This window comes from Thunnus albacares, chromosome 14 (assembly GCF_914725855.1).
Source record: "Thunnus albacares chromosome 14, fThuAlb1.1, whole genome shotgun sequence".
NCBI classification, from domain to species: Eukaryota; Metazoa; Chordata; class Actinopteri; order Scombriformes; family Scombridae; genus Thunnus; species Thunnus albacares.
This window is the reverse complement of record NC_058119.1, coordinates 5,983,366-6,008,884: the sequence shown is the minus strand read 5'-3', so window position 1 is coordinate 6,008,884 and position 25,519 is coordinate 5,983,366. Positions and strand designations below refer to the sequence as shown.

At 40.0% G+C, this 25,519-nt stretch overlaps 1 protein-coding gene across 2 annotated transcripts in view; it reads right to left on the bottom strand.

The window, feature by feature from the left end:
- Positions 1–25,519, bottom strand: part of LOC122996964 (inositol polyphosphate-5-phosphatase A) — a 148,125-nt gene that overhangs the window by 101,081 nt on the left and 21,525 nt on the right. For both annotated transcript variants that reach the window (XM_044372796.1, XM_044372797.1), the window contains exon 2: positions 4,817–4,858. In XM_044372796.1, the coding sequence (XP_044228731.1) occupies positions 4,817–4,858 (42 nt within the window). The remainder of the gene's footprint in view (positions 1–4,816; positions 4,859–25,519) is intronic.

Here is a 25,519-nt window from a genome sequence, read left to right as displayed (position 1 = left end):
TACAAGTGACTGTTAGTTTCTTAATTAACTGATTAATCATCATGGTGAAAAATTCCCACCACAATGTCCTGGAACATAAGGTGATGTCTTCATGTTCTTCAAAGTTGAGTTTAGTATCACATAAGACAACAAGTTGTGAAGCTGAAACTAGGGAACGTTTGGGATTTCTGCCTGTGAAATAACTTCAACGATTAATCGATTATCAAAATAATTGCATTTCATTCTGTCAGTCAGCTACCTGTTTCAGCTCCACATCACAATTTAGTTTTCCTTACATAAAAAGTGAGGATTCAAGTTTCAGTTTGACTTTAAGGTGGAGGAGTCAGCATTAGAAAGATACTCGGTATGACATGACATGGAATCAGGATCAGGGACTTCCTTCAGTGTATTTCCTTCACTGTACAAAATATCAGCTAAATTTAGTTTCTGTTGAGTGAAAGAATGGAGTCATGAGGCCCGCCTCAATATGCTTCAGCTCTTAATAAGATACTAACTGCAGCTGATTTGAAGTAATATGAAGAACACTTAATGGAACATATTGGTTTGGTCATTAGCAGGGAATCTAATCATGTCATCTATATTTATTTTGTGGTTATTAGTCCGGGATCACATTTAATCTGTATCATGTCCATTCAGTTTATATGAGGAAATCCATTACTCCTACGTGCAACAGCATTTAAACAGGTCTTAGAATACATGTTGTCTTCCTCAAAACACTTCATCAGGTAATTTGACATGTAGTAAATACTGTTATAAAGTCAACTAATCATCTGAACATCATGTTTTCAAGCTACAAGTATAAATTTCTATGTCCTTGCGGCGATATTTGGATTTATGACTGACAGCGTTCCTGTATACGCTTCAGGCCAAACAGAATGGCCGCAGTCAGGCAGCGTGTGTGTGTGTGTGTGTGTGTGTGTGTGTGTGTGTGTGTGTGTGTGTGTGTGTGTGTGTGTTCAGGGTGAGTCTGGAATACTTTCTGTCACAACCAATCGACCAGCGGTTCCTGGGAATAGTAAATAGGATTGTGTGTTTTTCTTAACAGTGTTTGAGGTGTCATTTATTTACTTGGTTTACATACTGATCTGAACTAACCACTTTTTCCAGCTACTCACCAGCCACTGTTGCATTTATATTAGCTGTACACATAGACGCGGTGGAAGGTTTGGCTTTCTAGACCGGTCAGCAGTAGCAGAAAAAAAAAGGAGGGTAGCTGTCCAGTGCAGAGAAGTCAAATAATACGTCTGCACCAATGCAGGCACCGGGAGGAAAAAGGTACACAAAAAGGCTTTGACAGGCAGAAACTCAGAATGGCAATGCAAGCTTGAAGCATATTAAAATATATGAAAATATTTCTGCACTGAATAGCTCTCTGCATTTATATTAGGAACACTTGAAACAAAAGGATGTTAGACTTCTACCCGCAAAAGTACATTTCCTCAAAAAACATTATTATGCATTATGAATGAGGTGTGAAGAAACAAGATAACGCAACATCCTAAAATATAAACCTTTGCTGTCAGTGTGAGTCAGTACATAGCCTCTGTTTATGAACATACAGTGTATCCTTGACTCACTGGCACTGTGTAACATGAAGTATACCCTCAGAGAAGTAGCATTTGTGGTAATTGGTGGTCAGACGGTTAGATGTTCGTGCTGCTTTGTTTCTTTAAAGATGTAGCTCTCTTTATGAAATGCAAAACTATTTTAATTTGACAGTCAACACTTCTCTAAAACATACAGCATTAAACAGCTAAAAAGCTAGTCTTGTAGTGTTGGTCAATGTGAAGTTATTTCACTAACTTACACTGTAAATATTTTTATTCATTCATTCATTCATTCATTCACCATTATGCTTACAGCTCAGGATAATAATAGTGTCGTGATTGGAACATAAATGTCTGGGTCACATGCACTTCTCACAGGATACTTCTACAATATGAAGCTGCAGGTGGATAGCTGCTGTAAGTTAAACCACTTCCTGGTGAGAAAATCACCCTTAAGTGTTTTGTCTGTGAGTGAAACTGTGTGTCTTTACATTTACATTGCCTCTATATGCTGAGCAGTGAATTTCTACTCACTCCAAAACAAAATCCCCCTTTCTCTCACCTATAGCATGTTGAAGTTCCTGTATAGCAGAGCAAACTTTGGCGCCACATCATCAGGCTACAGACGTTCATGTCTCTTGGCGCTGGCACCGATATGCTGCAATTTGCTGACACACAAATCAATATAGGGCTATTTAGGCCGGGAGTGTCGAGAAAACACTTTCAGAATTGCTCGATTCCGGTCATCTCCGCTGATGAATTTGGAGATAAAGTTAATTTCATTCTCTGTTTCATCTTCTCTTTCTTACTCAGTGTGTTTCTCCTTGCGTGTCTTTCATTATCTGTGTTGTTTCTATGTCACTTTCTTTTTGTCTCACTTTGTCTCTATATTTATCAAGTGTTACCACCTTTGACTTTCACGGCTTTGTATCAACATCTGCACGGAAGGTTTGATACTGGTGGCGTGATTGATACTCTTCTTTCTTTTCTTTTTTTTTAAAATTGAAATGAAATTTGAATTCTCCTCATTTTTTGTGTTAGGAAATATAAACTATAGTGATCCTGCAGCAATTTTCCATGCATTTTTTTTTTTTTCAAAAGTGGATAAAACTGTTTTCTGACACATTTGTGCTACATGCTGTGCTACTGACTGGTGAACACCATCACCCCATTGATCCTACAAACACTTTTTTTGCCTGTTTCAACAAGCACATGTAGCATTAGTGGTAAGAGACATCTGTCCCTGTGAGAGGACTAATCATGCTTTTAACTTTGTATATGATAACGATATGATGATGTTAGCGCTGGTTCCTGCTAGATGTTACTTTTTGATCGCGTGTTATTGCAACACCTGCTGATGCAAGGAAGGAGAGTAGCTACCATCAGCAGTCTTTCTTACTGACATGAGAAGACTGTCAAAACTCACAGCAACTGGTATTGCTGTGTTATATTAACCGCTGACTTGAATCATGACATGGCGTAACCAACATGCTGCGTCATGGAGTAACTCTAGGGCTGCAACTAACAATTATTTTCAGTATTGATTAATCCGTTAGTTGTTTGGTCTATTAAATGTCAGAAAATAGTGAAAAGTGTTGATCGCTGTTTCCCAAAGCCTAAGATGCAACCTAAAATATATTGTTTTGTCCCATCCAACAGTCTCCAAAATGATTATCAAAATAGTTAAGACATTAATTTTCTGTCTATGGACTAATCAATGAATCGACTAATCCTTGCAGCTCTATCCAAATCATATATGAGGCTAAGCAATGGCTAAAAACATTCCTCTCCAGCTGGTTAACTGCTTGTGTGATCGCTGGATTTGAAGAAATATAATATATTGTCCAAATGCAACAACTGTCACTGGGACCAGAAGTTCACACTTAATGGAAAACACTAATGTGGGGGCACTATCGCTGCGGAAAAACATGTCAAACTTGAAACTCTTCTTTTTGATAATTGTGATTTTGGCCAGATAAGTACACCAGTTATATATTCTTAGTTAAATTTATTTCAGCATCAGTCGGCTTGAACTACTCCAGTCTACATAAATATGCCCTCTGGAGGTGGCACTGCAATGGAAACATCTTGCAGAATATATATATATATATATTCTGCATTCACTTCTCCAGAAAAAGTTGTTCAGAAGAAGTTTGGTTATATTTCAAAACTAAAAACAAAACAAAAACTGTTTTCTTTGTCTTCACTCTCTCTCTCACTTTCAGCAGCACTTTCAGACAGCAGTTAAGAGTTTGAGCTGCCTCACTTCCCTTACCCCAGTGGAAAGAGTTGTGGTTAGTCAGGGGTTCCTATGTAGATGAAAAGGTAAGATATGAAACATGACTGAGCTTGAGCTTTTGCTTTCTGAAAAACAATGCACGTAGAGGAGGGAAAATATGGTGAATAAGGTCACAGCTGCTTAACCCGACATTAGTCTGCAAGATTTTTAAAAAGACAGGATCGGTTGATGATGAAAAGATAAGAATAAGTGAGGGCTGCTGCTCAAAAAGAAAGTCACAATAGTCACAGTCCATGTAGATCTTTGCACAAAAGAGGAGACTCATGCCTTCACTTGACTTCAATCTACAGAACTTATAATCACGTGGACTAGCCTCAAGGTTGTGGTCACAGTCCCATGAGAGCACTTCAAACTATAGAAACACATGCCTGCCTTGTTCATTCAATGCACATCCATTGTACTGCTAATGTAGGAAATTGGATCGAATGATGTGGAAAAATAAAGAGATTACAAATTATAATAACAGATGCTGAAATAGTAAAAACTGTAGTATAAACACAAAGTCTGGATTGTTTCAGAACAAAATCAACACTCAAACACTCAAACTATGCCGTAAAAAACAGGAAATTACATTTGTAAATTACAACTGAACTAAATTAATCGACTTTTTTCCAATAGATTTATTTAAAGATTATTCATAGATGTATTAATTTAAAGAATAATGGGGAAAACGAGGTTTGCGTCAGCACAACGTCAAAACACATGATTGTACTAAAACCGCAGCCAGAAGCTAAGTTACTGCACATGTATCACTGCAGGACACAGCTACCAGGAATCTTATACGTCTGCTCAGTCACCTCACTTCACCTTACTATGCAAAGCAAAAGTTTCTCGTTTCAGCAGCAGTGAACTGATCCTCAAACATCCCCACAGAACAACCAAAAATGAACCTCCCAACTCCAAACGGTGATTTATTACTAGTTGGACTAAAATGATTATAATATTTGAGGCTGGATACAGTATCACTTACCTGGTAAAACTCCCTCAGCCATGTTTTCTGTAGATTTTCAGGCTGCAAAGAAAAGAGAAAAAAAAAAGCCATTAGTGACATCATTAAGGATTTCTCTTACAATATCGTTGATCTGGGCCAAAATGTGTGTTTTTTCAAGTTTCAGGTGGGTCAGGTGAGAAAAAAAAAAAACCTTCTATACCTACTAGACTTCTGGGTAGTGTCTTAAGATTTCCTTCATTCTGGTTAAAGCAGATGTGAGTTATCTACAAACCTGTTAGACCTAACCCCTGACTTTCTCTCACTTTGGTCTATGAGTCAGAGATGGTAAATAGAGATTCAGATTAGAGAAATACATATACCCTATATGTACGTATGTACCTATTATATGCATCTTCTGACAGGAAGTTGCCTTCCTCCAGTAACAGGATCTTCCTCTCAGGGTCACCAGTCACATGCTACAGGGCATCGACAAATCTCTTGCCTTGTCTTTCTCTTTCTTTTACCTTTTTTTGCTCTGTCTGTATCTGCCATTCCCTCTCTCTCTCTCTCTCTCTCTCTCTCTCTCTCTGTCTCTCTCTCTCCTCCGCTTTAAAAGGCTATTCCCAGGCCTGGACTTCATTTAGTTTGTGCGGTGGAAACAGAGACAGGGCCCTGGGCAGTCTACCATTTAAGGAGAGATCTCCCTATGTCGATAACTAGGTCGGATGAACGACTGGTGTATGTGTGTGTGTGTGTGTGTGTGTGTGTGTGCGCGCGCCTGTGTTTGTGTGTGTATTGGGAAGTTTGTCCTAATAAAACTAGCCTATAATAAGAATACGCAAGGGGATGTGCAGGCTCTGTTGGTATCTGTAACAAAGCCCTAATATATTACAAACATAGATGCATCCTTGGATGGCATCAAGGCACAACGCATATCAAATACCTGATTGCCATGACAACTTTATATAAAAACATTTTACGGTACTTACGTGACTTATATCAACTATCAAATTTTATTCTCATTGTAGTGCATTTGGTAGTTATACTCTGTTAAGCACTGAGGAATCAAATCCTCGTAAACATAAATATGTCTCTACATAGATGACCAACATTAATTGTATACAAGTGAGCATATGAGTCATTGATTTACTTTGGAAATCACTCAAAACCTCCCAAGTAAGGGTGAAAAGGCCTTATAAGCCTGACAAACCACTGATAACTGATCTGTAGATGTCAGCAGCCCAAAAAGTAGCACTGTTGTCCTCTATCTAAGGTAAATAGACTTAATGAGGGGAAAAGTATGAAAATGCAACATTAATTATAAAAACACAAGATTCATGTAGGATATTTACAAGATGTGAAAATCTGCAAAGCTGGTATGTCAAGTCATACTAACGTCAACTAGTAAACGGAAAGTAAAAAATAAAGTGAACGTTAGTTGAGAAGACTGACACCACTCTGGGTGTGTGTGTGTGAATTATTGAAGCTGAGCTGGGAGGTGTTTAAGACTGAAAGAAGAGAGAAAACAGATAGCAAAAGTTCAAAAGTGTATCTAAAGCAGTCTGTGTAAACAGTATACAAGCAGTTGTGTAAAAAAAAAAAAAACAGCAATTTGTGGTTTTAGGGGAAGTTACAAACTGTAACATTATCTTGCTGAACAACAGTGTATCTGTTCACCCGACACGTCTGTGCACAGCATCTCCAGCTATACTGCTGGTTGCCAGGCAACCTCACTGTGAAAAAAAAACTCCAGGAATTCACTGCACCCAGGCGTTACTCATTATAGCATGTAACTCCCCCTAAAACTCCAAATTCCATTGTCACATTTTTGTTTGTGTACAAATAAAATACGATACTAGTGACTCATAGTTAATAGCCCCCCCCCCGCTTCCAGCTAAGCTAATTGCCTTCCGACACTAGATCTGCAGTTAAAGCACAGACACTAGTGGTATCAATCTTCTCATCTAACTCTAGTAAAGATAAAGCAATTCTTAAAATGTTGAACCATCCCTTCAACATCAAAGAAGGAATTAACTGCAGACATTTGTTTTAGAGAGCAAGAATGAAGTGCACATTATTCCTCACAAGTCCAGAATGTATGAGAGTGACCTAAACATAGCACACCTGTATCTCCACAGATAAAACACTACTATACTGACATATTAATAAATGTGGTCAGGAGCTTATCCCTGATATATGCTGACATTTCCAGGGGCACCTAAATGTCTCAAGACATAGCAAGTGTGTGTGTGTGTGTGTGTGTGTGTGTGTGTGTGTGTGTGTGTGTGTGTGTGTGTGCACCATCGTCCCAGCCTCAGCCAGATCAGACAGAGCATAGGTCTATATAAGGACATAAGCACTGGACCTTGTCATTAGTCACATGGACAGAGGAAGAGAAAAAGAGAGCGAGACGGAGACAGGCACACAGAGGAACAGAAAGGCTCAAACCAGAGATTTGCCATCTGACCATCTCTGTTAATGTTGTAAAGAGCCGACCAGTCAGAAGTTTACATTTGACAGGTCAGACTGATGGGTGTTCCTGTTTTATGGCTCGGTACATGTAGAGGTTGTGTGTTTGAGTTGCAGGGCTTATTGGCAAGTGGTTCACCGAAACCACAAATATGATTCTGTGCACATTTCAAGTTTTGATCCTAATCCTATGAAGTGTGGGATCCCAGTGATCGTACCATACAGTAACATCACAGCCCTTGACGAATCATCCGGATATTTTTAGCTCTTTCCATCGGTTGTTTCTCCTAGGACCACTGTTAGCTGCACTCTCTGCAATTTCAAAGGTTTCCTGTGTATCACACTCACATCACACAGACACTCAGCAGTGCAGGGTGCAAGTGCGACAGATTTCTCTACATACAGTGTCTTTAAAAAAGAAAAAAAAAAAAAAAATCTCACTGCAAGTGCACGAGTGGACCCTGCATGAACCAACGCAGCGGTGGGGTGACTGCGGTATTGAGGCAATAAAACCATACTGTTAACACTTTTATAAACAAATCTTAAAAGTATCTCATCTGGGGAATACATGTCCTAGATCATCTCGACGTGAAGCAGAAAGAAAAACAGCAGCTTGGTAGAAATGCATCCAGAGCTTTCTAGAGTGTTCAGATTTAGGCTGACCCAACTCTGATGTGCTGCCATTCTGGGAGACAGATGTTGACCTTGCCAGGGTGGCTCAGATGAGGACCGGCGGGGCCCTTAGAGACCCAGTGCCCTGTAGAGAAAGTAGGCTAATAGCAGGAAGGGAGCACAGACCAAGGCTTCTTGTCAGTGAGCTATATCCGTAGCCGCAGCACTTTGTCATCGCCCTCAGCTCATCAGAAGTTAATTTGCAGTTAATTAGAAAGTGGGGCTATACTGGCAGAGAGGTAAAAATAAACCCATACCCTCCCCAGCCTCTCCTCCACATACACCTCCTCTTTCCACTGGCAATTTCACTCGCTTAGTTCTCTCCACCTCCTCTCTCTTCTTTACCCATGCCTCTGTTTTCTCAATCGATGGCCTACTTTTCAGATAGTGTGGAGAACTAAGAGACTCTTCTCGGGTTTTTAGTGAAAATCTGTTTTAAATCCCAGTAGCCAAGAGGTAGATCTTAAGTGTTCATGCCCGTTTGATAAGCATGACCGTAAAGTTTGGACTATGGACCAAACAGAGGCATCTTAAAATTGCCCACAGTCCACCAGCCAAAGAATTAGAATCAAACAAATTTGCTTTGAACACAAACTCTACTCAGTAAGACTTCTTTAAATTTATATCACTCCCATTGCATTCAACATAGAGCTGTAAACACTTGAGAGGAAAGTGGATTTCAATATGACAAGATACCTTTACCTTTTCAGTTTGATCTGTCAGTAAAACCTGGCAACTTTGAACTGATCAGCTCTTCTTTTAACTGGGACGCCACATTACTTTCTGTGGGGACTGAGGGTAAGTATGACGTATCATCTTGTGACAAGATATTTGCCAAATTGCAAATGCCCAATCTTTGAATTTAACCAATAACAAAGCAAAGCAAAGCAAATGCAAAGCACTGTAGCTGGTCATGCTCTCCAAAACGTGGCATCACACAGAGTAGTTACATTCTACTATGTGAAAGACCTCAGACAAAACATTAAAGCTGCACTGGGCAACATTTTTGAGTAGATATACCTACATGTATCTTAAAAGGTCTGGTCACCCTTATCACAAAAAATAAATATCTTCAAACTTACCCCTAATAGTGTCAAACAATGTAGATAGTTTCAGTCTTATGTGCTCAGGTTATACGATACAGTATCTGCCACTGAAACTTACTACTGCTCAATGCAACAGAGTTAATTATTGTCCACTATATATATAGTCCCACTGAAACAGCGAAATGTGGATTATCCCAAGTAACCAGTGCATTGTTACCAGTCCCATTCTATTAAGATGGACTACTTAAGTTTGAAAGGCAAGGCAAAAGCAAAAGTAAAGATATGACTCCACAGCACCAGATGTGTGTGAGAAATCATGTTTTTTTGCGATTCTACTTAACTGACTTGTTCCCCTAAACCACAAAGCGACAGAGAATAACATGTTGTTGACAACGTGTTATTCTCTGTAATTAGGCCTCACTATTTGTAAATTGTCCTTATTTGCAAAAGTGTAATTCTTGTGTAAGGTGTGGTGACCTCTAACCAGAGGAAGTGATGAATTAAAACTTGTGGCAAATGTTTTTGAGAAAATTATTCTCACAAGATAACTGTATAACTAGCATTGTAGGAATATTGTCAGCTCGTAGTCTGCTCTCAAAATGCTAACAATTTCATGCAAAGTGACTAAAAATAGTCACCGATTCTCTCTTTTTAAAATGTTGCATAATGTTTTGTGTCTCTGCTGTGCAAAAAAACAGTAACATGTAGCTCCGCTAGTCGTGCAGAGGTCACAACCTTCGTGCAGACGCGAGAGCCTCGGGGGTCATGACCTGAAGTGCACACACTGTTATCCCTTTGTGGCTCCTCAATGATGCATCCTTTAGCTGATGGTGTTGCAGCATTCCCCGAGCCCAGCGTGGTATTACAGAAGGCCATTTAAACTGAGATTGGTGGGGATATTACGTCAAAGGGCCGCCCCGTTAAAGACCCCTGTGGCGATCTGCTGGGAACACATGGCCACCACATGAGTTTCCTCCTTCTCCTCCTACTCCTCATACTCAGTAATCCTCATGCTGTTTTCTCTTGGCCTCCATTTCAACTTCAATATTATTATTTTCATTAGCTTCTGCTGATCCCTACGTTTGTCCATCCTCCCCGTCTTCTCTGGTTGTTATTTTGCTTCATCCTTAACAAATGTGCTATTCTCCCACTCCCAACAAGCGTGCCCAGCTCTCACTTTCTCAGACCAGAGCTGCGGGTCAGCATGGGGTAAGAGAAATACAGTTCAAGAAAAACTTTGCTCTGTAGCGTGCAACCTCTATAATTGAAAATACAGGAGTGGAAATGAGGTGTCTTAAAAAAGCAACAGTTGCTTGGTTACACCTGGCACTAATACTAGACACACACAGGTCTACCGCAGAAAAAAAAAAGCTGCATTTGACGTACAACTTACAAGCCAAGGTACAGTGCAGCTCTAATGTGGTTCTCTCCAGGCCCGTTTGGGACTGCAGGCAGACAGCAACTGGATAATTTCAAAAGAAATGCTTGTGGGGAAGCGACTGAAAATAGAACAACCGTCTCTACATGTGTTTGAGTTTCCTTGAAGGACATCTTAAATGTAACATGCATGTGCCATGTGGTGGATGCTTTTATCCGCGGTGGCTGACACACTGGTGTGAATGATGTGGGCTGATACAGGACGTATCTGAATGGAATATGCTGACAGTAGACATTTTGTGCCAATATTGAATACTACACAAAACAAAGCCATGAGTAGGAAGCTGAATGGTTGATTGATTTTATATTAAAATCACAAACTGAATTAATACAATTTTCAAATCGCAAGAGCTATTATTAAAATTACATTGGTAACTTCTTAACCCGCTGTAAAAGGTGAAAGTTTTGGTGACCGTTTAATCAACTGATATGACGCTTTGATCCACACTGAAATATCTCGACAACAATTGAAATTATATACAGACATTCATGTTCCCCAGAGGATGAATCCTACAGACTTTGGTGATCCCCAACGTGTAACTAAGGTGTAAAAGTATTTCTTAGTTTAAAAAAAAAAAAAAAAAGTGCTAACACAGCTCTTTACTGTTAAATTTGTAAAGTCAGCAGAGTCATACTCAACCCTAATACCTTTTCCATTTTAGCAGCGTGAAGGCAGCAGTGTGAATGGCAAATATTTCAATTATGTAGGAAGATTATATTTGTCGGAGCCCAAACATCACAATTGTTGCACCTAGTTGCCCAGCGGTAGCAAAACTTGCATTAGTGCCATGCACTGCAAATTCAGCATAGTCTCAAATTGTTTTGTTTTGAAGCCATCCATGTCAAGTTGGATATGCAAAATAACTGCCAGGATGACCTTTCAGAGAACCGAATGAAAAGCATCCTTTTAAGCACATATTCAGTGAGTCGTGTCCAAACTGAGTAGACAAACTATGAGCTAGGCATTATAAGAAGATACACAACCTTTCTTTCAAATCATAACCACCTCATTTGCCTTTCAAAATGAGAGAATAAACCAGTGACAGCTTTGACTACTAGGAAGGCTTGGAATGTTTCTCCAAACCGCCATCACTCACAAAAAAATCTTTTTATAGAGACTCCCTACAAACCTGTGATATTGTTCCAAACCAACTCAATTATAGCCATTATCTCTTAATAATAGGATTTTATTTCCGTGTAAACAACGCAAACAACCTGACTAATAACAATGAAAAGCTGCCAGCTGCTAGATCACAAACAAATACTTAAAAACAGATGTTAAAGTGCAGCAGTGGCAGTGTGCAGAGGCCTTTCACATCAAAGCCCTGTTTTTCTTCGACCCTAGTGGCACAGCTCTTGTGCATGGGCAGCGTGTGTGTTATGTGTGTTGACAGACTGTTAGAAAGGAGGTTATTGGCTTTCAGGGGAGCAGGCAGCTGCCTAAAAATACCCTGCCTAGATGGAGGCCATCGACTGCGGGAGGGGATGGGAGGAAGGAGAGCAGCTGGAGAATCAGCAGGGGAATCGGCCAATTGGCTGGCCCGGTGTCCGCCAACAGGTTCCTGCCGATGTCACTTTCCCTAACAACTGTGCTTCACAGTTGCTCTGTGGTGGCTGGATGACGCAGAGGTGCGTCCCTTCAGTGTTTTATGTAACTCCACATCAAAGAGGCTCATTATGGAATTAATTAGAGCAAAGCCACATTAAGAAAACACTGAATTAGACCTTGCTCCCGAGACATGTCTTTACCCTTGTGGAGGATAAGGTACGAAGGAGGGTCAAGCCATCAGTAGTGCTTGTTGGATCTAAAAGTGTTTGAAATCCCCCCCTTTGCCCACGCCGTCTATACATCAGAATTAGGAGGGCTGCATCCTATAATTTGTTCAACTTTCAGAAACAAACAAGCAAACTTTTTGTCATTCTTCACAAAACTACTTCTGTTCATGTGTACAGCCGTGTGCAACGCCATGATCGTCTTTGCAGACAGACTGAAAATGTTCGTCGTTATCCCCAATTGAACAATTATCGCATTTCGTCCTTCAACAGGCTTTTCACCCCGCCTTAGAGTTTGGTCTTTTGAACAGCTATGAACTATTTGTCTTTTAGACATGGTCAGACAACACTTTGAACAAACTAGTTCATTTGAAGCATACCCCAGCCTTTAGACTGGTCTGGAGGAGAGTTGGACAGATTTTCAAACAACAATGTCAGTACTACCCTCAAAATTTAGACACTTATATGCAAATGTCATCAAGCTCCAATAAGGTATGGGTGAATAGGTGTCATTACACTGTGACATTACTGGTGGGACTGGTGGTGACCAGTACAACAGAGCACACCTTTAGTTACATCAACCACACCCCGCACCCAGGGGTAAAATGGACTTTCAACCATACAGGGCAGTGCAACACTGCTTTTTAGCCCGGTGTTAGGTTACTCTTTCAAAACTATATTAACTATAAACTTTAAATTTACAGTTTTGGTTTGGTCTCAGATGAGCTATACATTTACATCAGCTCCCCCGCTGTTCCTGAGAAAGGCAGCTATATCAGGTGCAATTTCCAACCAGATCAAATATGCTTGATATTTGCAATCATGTCACACCAATAAACTTTCAGCATTGGCTGCATCCCATCATTTACCAGCATGTCAAGTGTGTGATCACTGAATGTTGATGCAAAGTTTATCTCATGATATTTTTAATTTAGTAAGTAACCACAACTAAATAAGGCCATATAGTATCGGTTTCAGTTTGTTTCATTAAGCTTTTTTGCTCAACCAATCATTTCTCTCATGCACTTCTTTAGTGGCAATGAACTCCTGAGCATGTTTACATACCTTTCACCCTAATGCATGCTGGGAAAGGTTACACACCCTCATGACCCTGAACAGAAAGATGATGTTGTATAGAATGCATGATGGAGTTCTTGTTTCTCAAAGTTTTGTTAAAAGCTTTTCTACCCTGCTATAAAGAAAAAAGATTCTGGAGAAAAATGTATACATTTTTTCTGACTGTATTACACGGGCTTCATACCAGCCACTCTAGGATGGATGAGGAGGAATCAGAGGACAAGTGCAGGTGAGGATAAAGTACTGAGAGCTTTGAGAGGGATAGACTGCTGACAGAGGCTGGATGGTGTACATTTTACTAATAATAATTTCATACTAAGAAAACAGCTCACAGTCATTTACCACAAGACCACAAAACCTTAGTGCAAAAAAAAAAAAAAAGTATATGCTCAGCATAAACAGAATCATAGCTGTAGGGTAGATGCAGCAGTGCAATAGTGAACAAAGAAAATCAGAAAAGTAGTATTCATATAAATGCACTCACACCCACCCATTTTAGTGTGAATCAAGACTGCAATCAGCTGGGATTTATGTAGATTGAGTGTCATCAGAAAACAGGAAATTACAGCACTCAGAGCAACCACAGCTGTGTGGTTGGAAAGCCTTTTCCTCACTGCGTGAGACTGCAGTGCACTCACTACCATTCAAAAGCTCACACACCTTTTAGATGGATGGATATCTGTTGAGAGGGACACTTACAGTAAAGGCTCAGACTTCTAAATAAATCATTTCATCAGGCATTTCTATCACAGTAGACAACATTTCTGTACACATTCACAGTTTACTATTCATAAGAAGCAGATGAAAATCAAGTATAATTATCTCATAAATTACCTCACACTGTAAAACTCAATAGTGAAAAGTGTTCACATGCAATACACACTAGGCTTAAAGGAAGCCCGGGAACTGACAGAATAGTGTGAGCTCTCCCACTCACACCTCTGCCATGTGTTACTCAACACAGACAGCAAACTCCCTGCAACAATATGATGCAGAGAGCTTCTGTACTGTACTCCACTACCTCTTTAGTGGGATGTCAAACAGGAACCTTGAAGATATGGCAATTTCCAGCGAAAGCACTAAAGAAAGGGAGGGGGAGGGTGACTAAGCATTTATGTGTGTAACTCTCATGTACGCTGTATGAGGTTAGAATTTGACGGATGGTGCAAGGACATCTTATGCAATGTTATTCTCATTTACTGGGCTTAGATTCATTTCATTCAACGCTAACATTTCATTTAATTATATTCTTTATGTATCAAATTTGCAAAGAATTACATAAACTGTAAGTGCCTTTAAAATGATGTCAAAATGTGCCTATCAAACAAATGTTAACCATTACTGCAGAGTTACAAAGCAGTAGATTCAAACTGCAATAACATCCATGCATGCTGCAAATGAATGTTTCCTCATGCTGCATCTATGTCAACCCCACAGGTATTGCATGATAATGCATACACCCAGGTGCTGTACTATGAAATGTGGGTTGTTGTTAATGTGGCAAATCAAAACAGAACTGCACAACTTATAGACACACACTAAACCAAAAATGTGCCAAACCACAGGCCACTGGCTTCCCAGGTGCTGTGGCGCTAACTAAAGAAATAGAAGTTGAATTAGATAACGTAGCCAAGCCGACTGCAATTGATGCAAATGATTCAAGCGTCAATATCAAGGTTGTCAGAATCAATATAGATTTTAATTTCACTGCAGAGTACATGCAAGCGTGTGTGTGTGTATAAAAAAAGGTCAGGCACGTGCAGCACTCCACAAAAAACAGGACATGTCATCACAAGACGCCTAAAAATAATCCACTGGAGGTTTGTCAAGCCCTTTGTGGAGGAGCCACTTAAAGTCATACTCCACTCACAATCAACCTTTAAACTATCAAATATTCACCTATAGCAGCTGTGAAAAAAATTGTATCTAAATGAGGAACAGAGGTTGTGGTCTGATTGTGGTTACAATGCATTTAAATAATGGATGGGGAAAGTGGAAAAGCAACACTTGCCCCTCCCTTGTTGCCACCACTGAGGTGCCCTTGAGCAAGGCCCTTAATCCCAACTGCTCCAGTGGAGCGGCTCAATGGCAAGCAGATCACACTGTGGTTGTACTGAGCAGCTTCTAAGTGTGAATGTGTGTAACTGAGTGAATGTGATCAGGGCGTTCCTGCAAAAGGGAGGCTTCCTCTCCGTGAGACTTCCCTGAATAAATAAAGCTTAAAAAAATAGTGGCCAGTTTACAAAGCAAAATAAGATAACGTTCAAATAAACTTATCAAAATACTCCTGAAACATAATCCGTCTCCCTGCTATCACTCCATATATCCAGTACGTTCTAAACTGTCATATTTTTGCTACTATGAGGCTAAAGCCATTGTTTTGGTCTCAAGCCGGTCAGCTGACAAGGACATTCCCCATTCAAAACATTATCAGTGGTGTCAGGACAAGACATTTTCAACAGAATAACATACTGAGACAATGAAAACGTGCCTTCCATTCACAATTTATAATCACAAAGGAGTCTAATGAGAATTAGAATTAACTAAAACTTTACTTTTGTTACACTAATAACAATAACTAAGACACTGGATACTGACTGGTCAGAGCTAGGGGTGTAACGATCCATTGATCTGGATCGATGTATCGGTTCAATGATCAACGATTCAATACCATCGATGCAAAGTGAAACATCGACCCATCTCATCATCTTTGAGATACTTTATTTTGAAATTCCCATGGCACGCCTGTGTCACCATTTCCATCCCAGTGAGCCTCCTTCCTAAACATTGAAACAGTGCTAGCGCCAGGCACATAATGGCAAGCCGCCAAGAAAAAGACAATGAGGATATGTACTCCCCTCTTGGGAATAAATCAGCAGTATGGAAATATTTTCGGATTTCGGAGAAAAGACAGGTCAACAGACAAAGCACATGCCGTATGCAAACAATGAAATTACGAGCTAAAATACTCAGGAAACACAACGAACCTGGCCGGGAACCTTAAAAAAAAAACACAACATTGACCCCTGTGCTAGCATTAACACGTCAGATGCTTGCTCACCAGCTTTGACCAGCATTTTTCCGAAGTACAACCCTAAAAGAGCGATGAGTATCACAGCTGCTGTTTCATATTTCATTTGCAAATACATGAGGCCTTCCAGTGTTGTTGAGAACAACGGTTTTCATGAGCTACTGCAGACTCTGGAGCAGAAATATGCAATCCCGTCGAGACAGCACTTCAGTGAAACTTGCATATCGAGTCTGTACAGTCAAGTTAAAGATGGTAAATGGGCTGCATTTATATAGCGCCTTCCTAGTCTTCCAACCATTCAAAATGCTTTACACTACATGCCAACATTCACCCATTCACACACACATTCATATGCTGACTGCAGAGACTGCCATGCAAGGTGCCAACCTGCTCATCAGGAGGAGTTTCTAATGCTCTACTGCTCACACCCACACACTGATGGCACAGCTTTCAGGAGCAATTTGGGGTTCAGTATCTCACCACAAGGACACTTCAACATGCAGACTGGAGGAGCCGTGGGTCAAATCACCAATCCTCCAACTAGTGGACGACCCTGCTCTACCTCTGAGCCACAGCCGCCCCAAAAGATGAGATTAAACGTGAGTTAATGAACGCAGAATGAGTCTCTATCACTACAGATGGATGTCATGTACAACAGATGCCTATGTAACTGTGACCTGTCTTCATATTGACACCGACTGGCGAAGGAAGAATTCTGTTCTTCGGGCACATATTTTGACACACACGGGCAAATCTTGGGACAGCTTTGAAAGAAGCCTGTGAGGAGTGGTATATACACGATAAAAAACCTGCGCTTGTAACAGACAACGCCACCAGCATGTCCCTAGCCGGAGTAGAGACAAATCTGTCACCGCACATCAAATGCTTGGGACATATAAACACAGAAAGGCCTTAAGTGTGCTGGTGTTGCACGTCTTCTGGGCAGAGTGAGACGGGTCGTGTCATTTTTCCACCACAGCACGGTAGCAACCACAGTTTTGAAAGAGAAGCAGAAGTTGCTTGGAATTCCAGAACATGAACTGTTCCAGCATATGCTCATGTCTTGTTTTACTTTGTTTGACATGCTGGATCGTTTTTTGGAGCAACAAGCTGCAGCGTGTGCTTCACTCCTGGACAGAAAACTAAGGAAACGCGCAAATGATGTTAATACACTCAACAAAAGTAACATGACCGCAGCTGAAGACTTGGTTAAGCTACTGGTACCAGTGAAAAGTGCCACCACCATCATGGGTGAGGGAGATCCTCCCACTGTGTCTATCAATGCACCACTTGAAGATAAATTGTTGGAGCATTTCAGTATCTCAGAGGAAGACTCCACTTTAGTAACAGAAATGAGCAGACTAGGGTCAGGGAGCTTGATGTGCAGAAGTCCTGCATAGAGTATCTGCCATTTGTAAGTGGGGAGGAGAGAGATGCTACTTTCCAGTGTCTCATATGTGAGGCTGCAGAGCTGTAGGACTAGAAGGTAGGATCATATTTTTTTGTCTAGTTTTGGTAATGTTTTAGAAATACAAACATTATTCATGATGAATAATATAATCATTACTTCTTTTAGTGTTGAAATGCTTTCCATTTGTTACTCTGTGTATGTGTGTGGAACGTGTTGTTGACTCAATGTTATAAACAAGTGAATGAGTTAAATCATAATCAGCTAACAAGTGTCTGAAGTGCACACAAAAGGTATTTTGTCTTCTGAAATAATTTAGTCTTGTGTTTTGTGTCACTTTAGAATACGTTCTCGCTTCCAAGATGTCAAAGGCATTTCAAGATCCCTTCGGTGACACATTCTGCACTGTGGACCCTAGCCTGACTGTCAGGACCACCAGAGAGCTAGCCCATGCTGAAGTTGCTATGTATAGACACTGCATCTTTGATCCTGGGAGGTAATGTGTTAATGTGGTAGGTAATGTGGTGGTCAACAGACTGAGATTCCTCTCCTGGGAAACCTTGCCAAAACATACCTTTGCATTCCAGGTACTCATTTCCCCCTCTGAGCGTGAATTTAGCACTGCAGGTTACATTTTCCTTTCAGAACGCAGCGTTTTGTCTCCTGAACATGTTGATCAGTTTGTTTTTTTGAAGAAAAACCTCTCAAAGAAGAACACTGAAGGACATACTTGACTGTTGTAGAGATCCCATAGTGAGCCAAACTACTGATGACTACACTTTGTTCTAACAACTGAAATGTATTGATGTAAAGGTTAAGTGGTGACCTTGGTTCTAACTGTTAAAAATACATTGTTTATGAGACACTAAATATGAGTGAAGGTCTAAACAAAAATCCTACTTCAATGTGTAAAAAATGGTAACTTAAAGTTCTTTCAGTTTTGTTTTATAGGATGTGAAAATTGTAATGATCAATATCTCTAAACCACTGAGCACAAAGATAGAACCTTGTAAATCCAAGGTGATGACGCACTGATGTGCATGGTTTATGTTCATAATTGAAAGGTCATCCATGGCTCTTTAATTTAACTAATAAAAAACATTTGCACTTAAACATGAGAAATGTGGCACTTTATAGTGAACAACAGGAGGTCTGTTTTTACTCTTTTTTACAGTATTAAAAAGAATAGATTGTTTTCCATTCTAATGTCCGGAAGAGCTCAGTAATAAACAAATCATATTTTAGTTGCTTCTTGTAAGTTGATATAAATGTAAGTGATTATATTAAATGGGCATATGATATCGTCTCATATCAATCGCAGGCCCATACGCTTTTATTTCTTTCCGCAATTATCTACGAAATACAAGGGAATCTATGAATCATCAAAATGTGATTCTGTTTCTGGGTGTGTGTTTCTGTATACAGTAGAAAAATGGGTGACTAAATAACAGGGAAACTCATCACCACTGAGAGGAAGGGTGTGTCTGGTGTTTTAGATGCCACCCAGACCCACCACACTGTAATTACAAGTCACAAACCACACGCAGATAAAGACTATCCATACTGCGAGGGCCTGCTGAGTCTCCCTTTGATCCACACTGAGGTTTGTTTCCTTACCCTGCTTACTGTATCTCGGTTGTTCAGTTAGGGACTACGTGGGTAATTTAATGCACATGATCATAATACAAATGACAAACTGGTGCTATAAATCTGTCTTCTATTTTGGTGGTCACAGAGAATAACCACCACAACGATTTCCAAACTCAATACATTTTCCGAACATTATCTCTTCACTGATTTGATCTTGGGTGGCGTCGTTTATTGCTTTTTATGGATCTATTAACTCTGGGCTCCAACCCTTGGATATTAGAAGCGTATTACATTTGCAACATTTTCAATGATTCCAACGAGGACTTGCCCTGAATTTAGCCCAATAATGACTGGCTCTGGTCTGAAGCAAGGTTTTCCCTAATGTTTCATGCTTATTCTGAGTAACAAGGGATAATATGCCAGCAGGAAACAAGGCCAAAATCTATTCAGAGAATAAATTCTGCTGTGTGGGCTATTTGCTGCAGCTTAATGGCTATATAACCTAGCCTATTCTGAGTTTAGGGCAAAGGGTATGGTGGTAACTTAAAATAGATTCCCAATCCTTTTCACACCTGTCAAAAAAGGACAAAACAATCCTGACCAACTCCTCCATACCTTTTAAAGATGTTAACTAATGAACTCAAGTTTGTTTTTAACAGGGTACAAAGATGAGGTTTTTTTCTACTTCTGACATCAACAGGTAGAATGCTGACGGCATGCCATCTTCTCCTTTAAAAAGACGAAGTGCAGCAAAGTGTCCTTGAGCAAGGCTCTTTCATACTTGTGTGTGAAGCAGCTCATCAGCAGTGAAAGGCCGAGGCTGTAGCAAAGAACATCCACGTCTGAATGAACGCAACTCTTCTGGAAAAGAAATAAAAACTCAACTTTTACAAGCACCAGACACTTTCCTGAAGAATCAAACAACGTTCCACATGGCATCAAGTAATTGAAAGATCTAATAAAATGCGGCATAGGCCTGGTTACTGTCACTGTAAGTAGAACATCTTATTCACTCAAACAATAACCTGCGAAGGCTCTCAAGCACAAGGGCATGGAAGCCTTCTGCATTACAAGGAAAATGAGAAAATCTGAAACTGTGCTATGCTGAGGTTTTCTACATAAACATTCATAGATCAGTAGGGCAACCGCTAAGAAAACTGGGAGGATTTCTTATTGTTTTGAGTCGAGAATGCATTCCATGTGAGATTTAAAAGCTATGTCAGATGCAATGCTGAAGGTTAATCCTTATGTTTACTTTGCTCCTGCCAGGGTAATTCAACAGAGAGAGCAGAAACAGTAGCTATGCTGCAGAATAAGTCACATCATCAAGGCGCCCAACAACGAGTGTATCTGCACAATATTTATAATGCCTAAAATCTTGGCAGTGATTTTCTAAAAATAACTCCATCGTCATTATCAGTCCTTTTCCCAAGAACCTTTGGGACTTCCCTAAAAGTTACAGACTGGCTTCTACTTTCTGACTTCTTTGGCTGCTTCACTCATTTATTTTTCTTCTAAAGAATATGAACATGTGAAGACAGAGGAGCTGTTTCAGCAGTTGGTGATGACTGGTCAGAGTTTCGGTTTTAATAAAATACAACTTCAGGTATTTGTTAGATCCTTAGAGAAAAGTAAGGATCAAAGACTTCAGCAACATTTTCAGTGTTAAGAATAACTTTATTATGAGACCAAAACGTTTCAGCCTATGGCTTTCCTTCATCAGGGTCAACGGTGCAGCCTTCATCAGATGACTAACAAAATAGTAGTAGTAACAGTAGTAGTAAATAAACTAAAATTATGTTGTGTTGCTGGAGTTTGGATCCTTCAGAGCTGCGTTTTTTTGGCCATATGAGAACATGTGACAAGGAGCAGGGGATTCCCAAAAGTCTCAAAATCCAAAAAGTTGCGCAACTGAAAAATGGACACAAGCATATAGAGCTGCAACATTTAGTCAATCAACAGAAACTTAACTGGAATTTTAAATAATGATTCATTTTCAAGAACTATTTTCCAGTTGCAGCTTCTCCAATGTGATGATTTGCTGTTTTTTTAATCACTGTAAATGGAATATCTCAGAGTTTTGGACTGTTGGTTGTACATTTGAAATGGAGTGTGAAATTGAAAGTGTAATTAAAAGCTTTTTCTGGAATTTTCAACCACATTTTGTGGCCTTCAGCGGATTTTGCTCAGACTAATGAAGACCATGAAATGCCTTTTGGTTTTTTTTGTTGTTTTTTTTTGTCAAAGAAATTTCACATTTGACTCTCGGAAATTGTGATGTGCAATTTTACTTTTTTTTTTTGTATATTTTGTAGACTAAACAATTCATTAGTTAATCTGGAAAATAATTGGCAGATGAACTGGTAATGAAAATGATTGTTAGTTGCAGCCCTAGATATTTACATTTACATTTACATTTATTCAGACACAATAATTCTACCTGGCCTCATTCTATTTGCATTGACATGGACAGTACATCATATAATCAGTTTTTGACATTCTGATCTTCTGGACTTTATTTTTTATCCATCACCTTCTGACCAATGAAACACAGCCAGTGTGAGAGTGTGAGACTGCAATGAATGAATGTCTTTCTAAATATGCAAGGACAAGACATTCAGCAACACATTTGACCGTTACCACTACAATAAACTTTAGAATACAGTATTACTACACAGCTGCCCACTAATAACTCTACAGAATAGTGGTGTAACGGTTCATGTATTCGTCCCGAACCGTTCGGTACAAGATGTCCAGTACGATACGCAACTTTCCCGTGTTTGGTACGCTCCCTGACCCAAACAATTACTGTCAAAATAGTTTAATAATCCAGTTATTGCAACGTACGGAACCATAATTCTAGTGCTTGAATTCTACCCAGAACATTTTGGCAGTGCACCATTTAGCTGTAGCCTGCTAATGGATGTATGCCCACCAGCTTAGCCAAGTTACCCTGGTTACCCATGCTCATATAGTGTCGCTGCCGACATTATTATTAAAATATGCGCCGTTATTTCTGTATTTAAACAATACCACGTCTCCCTCGTCCCACTCCCCTCTCTGTGACAGTCGGCTTTGAGTGAAGCCGTTCAGAACAACTATAAACACATTTGATTTCCAACGTGGTCGGACAACACATTGTGAGCAAAAAACTGCTGTCAGCAGGTATTCTGACTCCTTGCAGGAAACAGAAAGGTTATTATCTTTTTCCACTGCAGCACAACTAAACTGTTTCAGTAATAGTTTCCACTGCAGCAACTAAACGGTTTCAGTAACAGCTTTGGCCAACAAGCCATTGTTCGATGTTTACATTTTTCAAAACAAAAAGGACAAAAACATTATTTTCTTCCTTTCTTTTTTTCCTGCTGTATTGAACACGTACCGAACCGTGACAAAAACCAAGGTACAAACCGCATTGTGAATTTTGTGTACCACTACATCCCTCATACAGAAACTCCATAAGTGCTTTCACTGCCTTAACAAGTGGTGAGGTGCTCAGCGCCTGACTGGCCTGAGGACATCTTGAGGGACATACTTAGAAACGCGTGCATAATTTAGCAACGGAATAAAGAGAGACAGAATTAGGGTGTCACAGATTCCACATGAAAAGCCTGCTCTACTTTCTCAAGCTTTGAAAAGTCACTCAGATGCCTTCCATCTCTAGAGGCATCTGCACAGAAATGTTTGATGAGGATGGAAAGCTTTTTTTTTTTTTTAGTTCTGTTTTTATGTTGGTGCATGTTTGTGTACAAGGTCCAGGTCTAAAACTGATTATGATATTGATTCTGGACTTTGTGTCTTGGTGTTAGGGACCATTACTTGTATTGATTCAACAGAAACAAAGAGGGACATTTGGTGTTAATCTTGAGAGCTACCAGGAAAGACAAATGTCACAGAAACTGCAAAAAAACAATCTAATAAAAGCCTTTTCCCTGGTTATATGAATAACAGGCTACTAGGCTATTAACATGCAATGCTATTTACCGTTGCTATTGACTGAATATGTCAATCATGTCTTCATTTGTAAGCAAGATCAATCAGAAACTCCAATACAGGGGCTCTCACAATAGCCTTTTTGTTCATATTTAATTTACTGTGTGTTGGCTAAAGGTGAGCCTGGAGAGGTTTGACAACTGCATGTAAATGAGACTGTAAATGTAAATATTTAGACATCCATGAATCAGTGAGAGCTGCGACAATTAGTCTTTTAATCGACCGACAGAAAACTAATTTGCTGCTATTCCGAAAATGGATTATTTTTTCAAGTCAAACAATTAAATGGTTCCAAGGTCTCAAATGTGAGAATGTGCTGCTTTCTGTGGTCTTACATTATAGTAAATTGATTGTCTTTGGATTCTGGGCTGTTGGTTGGACAAACAAGACAATGATGACATTAGCTTGGGTTGGACGGAAATTGCGATGGGCTCTTCTCACTGTTTTCTGGTGTTTTACAGATTAAATAATCAAATCAGTGTTGACCCTGGCAGGTGTAGTGTGGTTATTCATTATGAGAAAGTAAAAAAAAAAAAAAAACTCACACTAATTATGACTATAATCAAACACATAATAAGAGGTTATTTATCATAACAAGGTCTAATGTGTCTTTTGAGTCCACCCAAAAGACGCTCTGGTACTGATACTGATCGTGGTACTGATATGTTGGAGTTTATTTTGTTACAAACAGAAACCTCATTTTTAAACTCTTACTTTAACATGACTCACATTTTAATCCTGAATTTGTATCTTAAAGGCTGCATTAAAAACAATATGAGCTCAGTAGATAAGTCCACTGAATGAGCGATTTATCTTTGGTTTAGAGGAAATAAAGAAGATATAATCATCCTGTAATCTGTTCCTGTGTGAGAGTAAGATGTGATTACACCTGTAGTGCAAATCCCTGTCACCAGTATCTGTGTGCGTGGTGCGTGATTTGCCGACGCGATGTACCTGACCTTTTGTTTTCTGCAAAAAGTGATGAGGTATCGCACAGATCAACTTTTGATTTCCTTAGTAAATGAAGTCATTGTGAACTATTATCTAGCAAGGAAGTAACAGGAAATGGTTAAGAGTAGGAGGAGAGACACAATGTTTGTAGTACAAGTTGGGTTTCCTTCAAGTGGCAGCGTATAACCTCCTACTTCCTGTACAAGAATTGCATTATTCTAGAAATACTGTAACTGTACCACTGCTCTGCTTCTCTGCCTTTCTTTGGGTCATCAATAACTCATCTCTGAATCATAAGCCTCTGCTATTTTTGCCCCCTCTCTGTCCACGTTGTCCTCTGTCCTCTAACCCCTTAGTTGCCGTATTTTTGGTCTTTCCCTCTTGCCGTTGTCTGTTCTTATCTCGCACCGCTCTCCTGCACACAGCATCCTGTTTGCACTGGGGCAGGACAAACATTGTCTCTGTGTGACGCCGAAGACATTTCACAGGCTATCACGTTTTCAGCATGGGCCTGATATCTCTATAATTGGGTTCTTCCTGCTGTGGGAGTGCGACAGAGAGGGAGAGGGAGAGGGAGAGGGAGAGAGAGAGAGAGAGAGAGAGAGAGAGAGAGAGAGAGAGAGAGAGAGAGAGAGAGAGAGAGAGAGAGAGAGAGAGAGAGAGAGAGAGAGAGAGAGAATGGAAAGAGAAAAAAAGAGGGGGGAGGAAAGAGAAAAGGAGTGAGCAACAAGGGGGGGGCACAGAAGGGTCAGTTTCCATTTCCACCAGGACCCCATTAAAATATCTCCGAGAAGGCCCGCAACAATTCTTTCTGTCAGCGTGTACTATGTAGAGCAGAAAGATCAACATGGAGATCCGTGTCAAACAAAAATAGCTTAAATCCACCATAGTTCGTCAGGCAAGCCCAAAACGGGACAAACCAGACTCTCCTCCATTCTTTAAACGAGAAAACATGTCCAAAATATGTCCAAATCAAGAATATATCTCCCATGTAGTCCTCTCATTTAATGGTTCCCCTCGGCATTGACCTTCATAGTGTGCCAGAAAACCGGACTTACAAAATAAACAGTGGAGAGGGCGCTTGATTTCCACAACACAGTGCCTATGCTCAGACCTCAACCAAACCCAGAGTGCATGAGTCACGCCTCAGAAACACCACAACAGCCTTTAGTGGTAAAACCTGCGCCAGGCAAAGATGTTAGACACACGACAAGCTCGTTAAAGATGGCTGACCATCTGCTGAAGTAGCAGAAATATTCAAGTGAATGCCCCAGCTGTGTCTAGAACCTGTATGT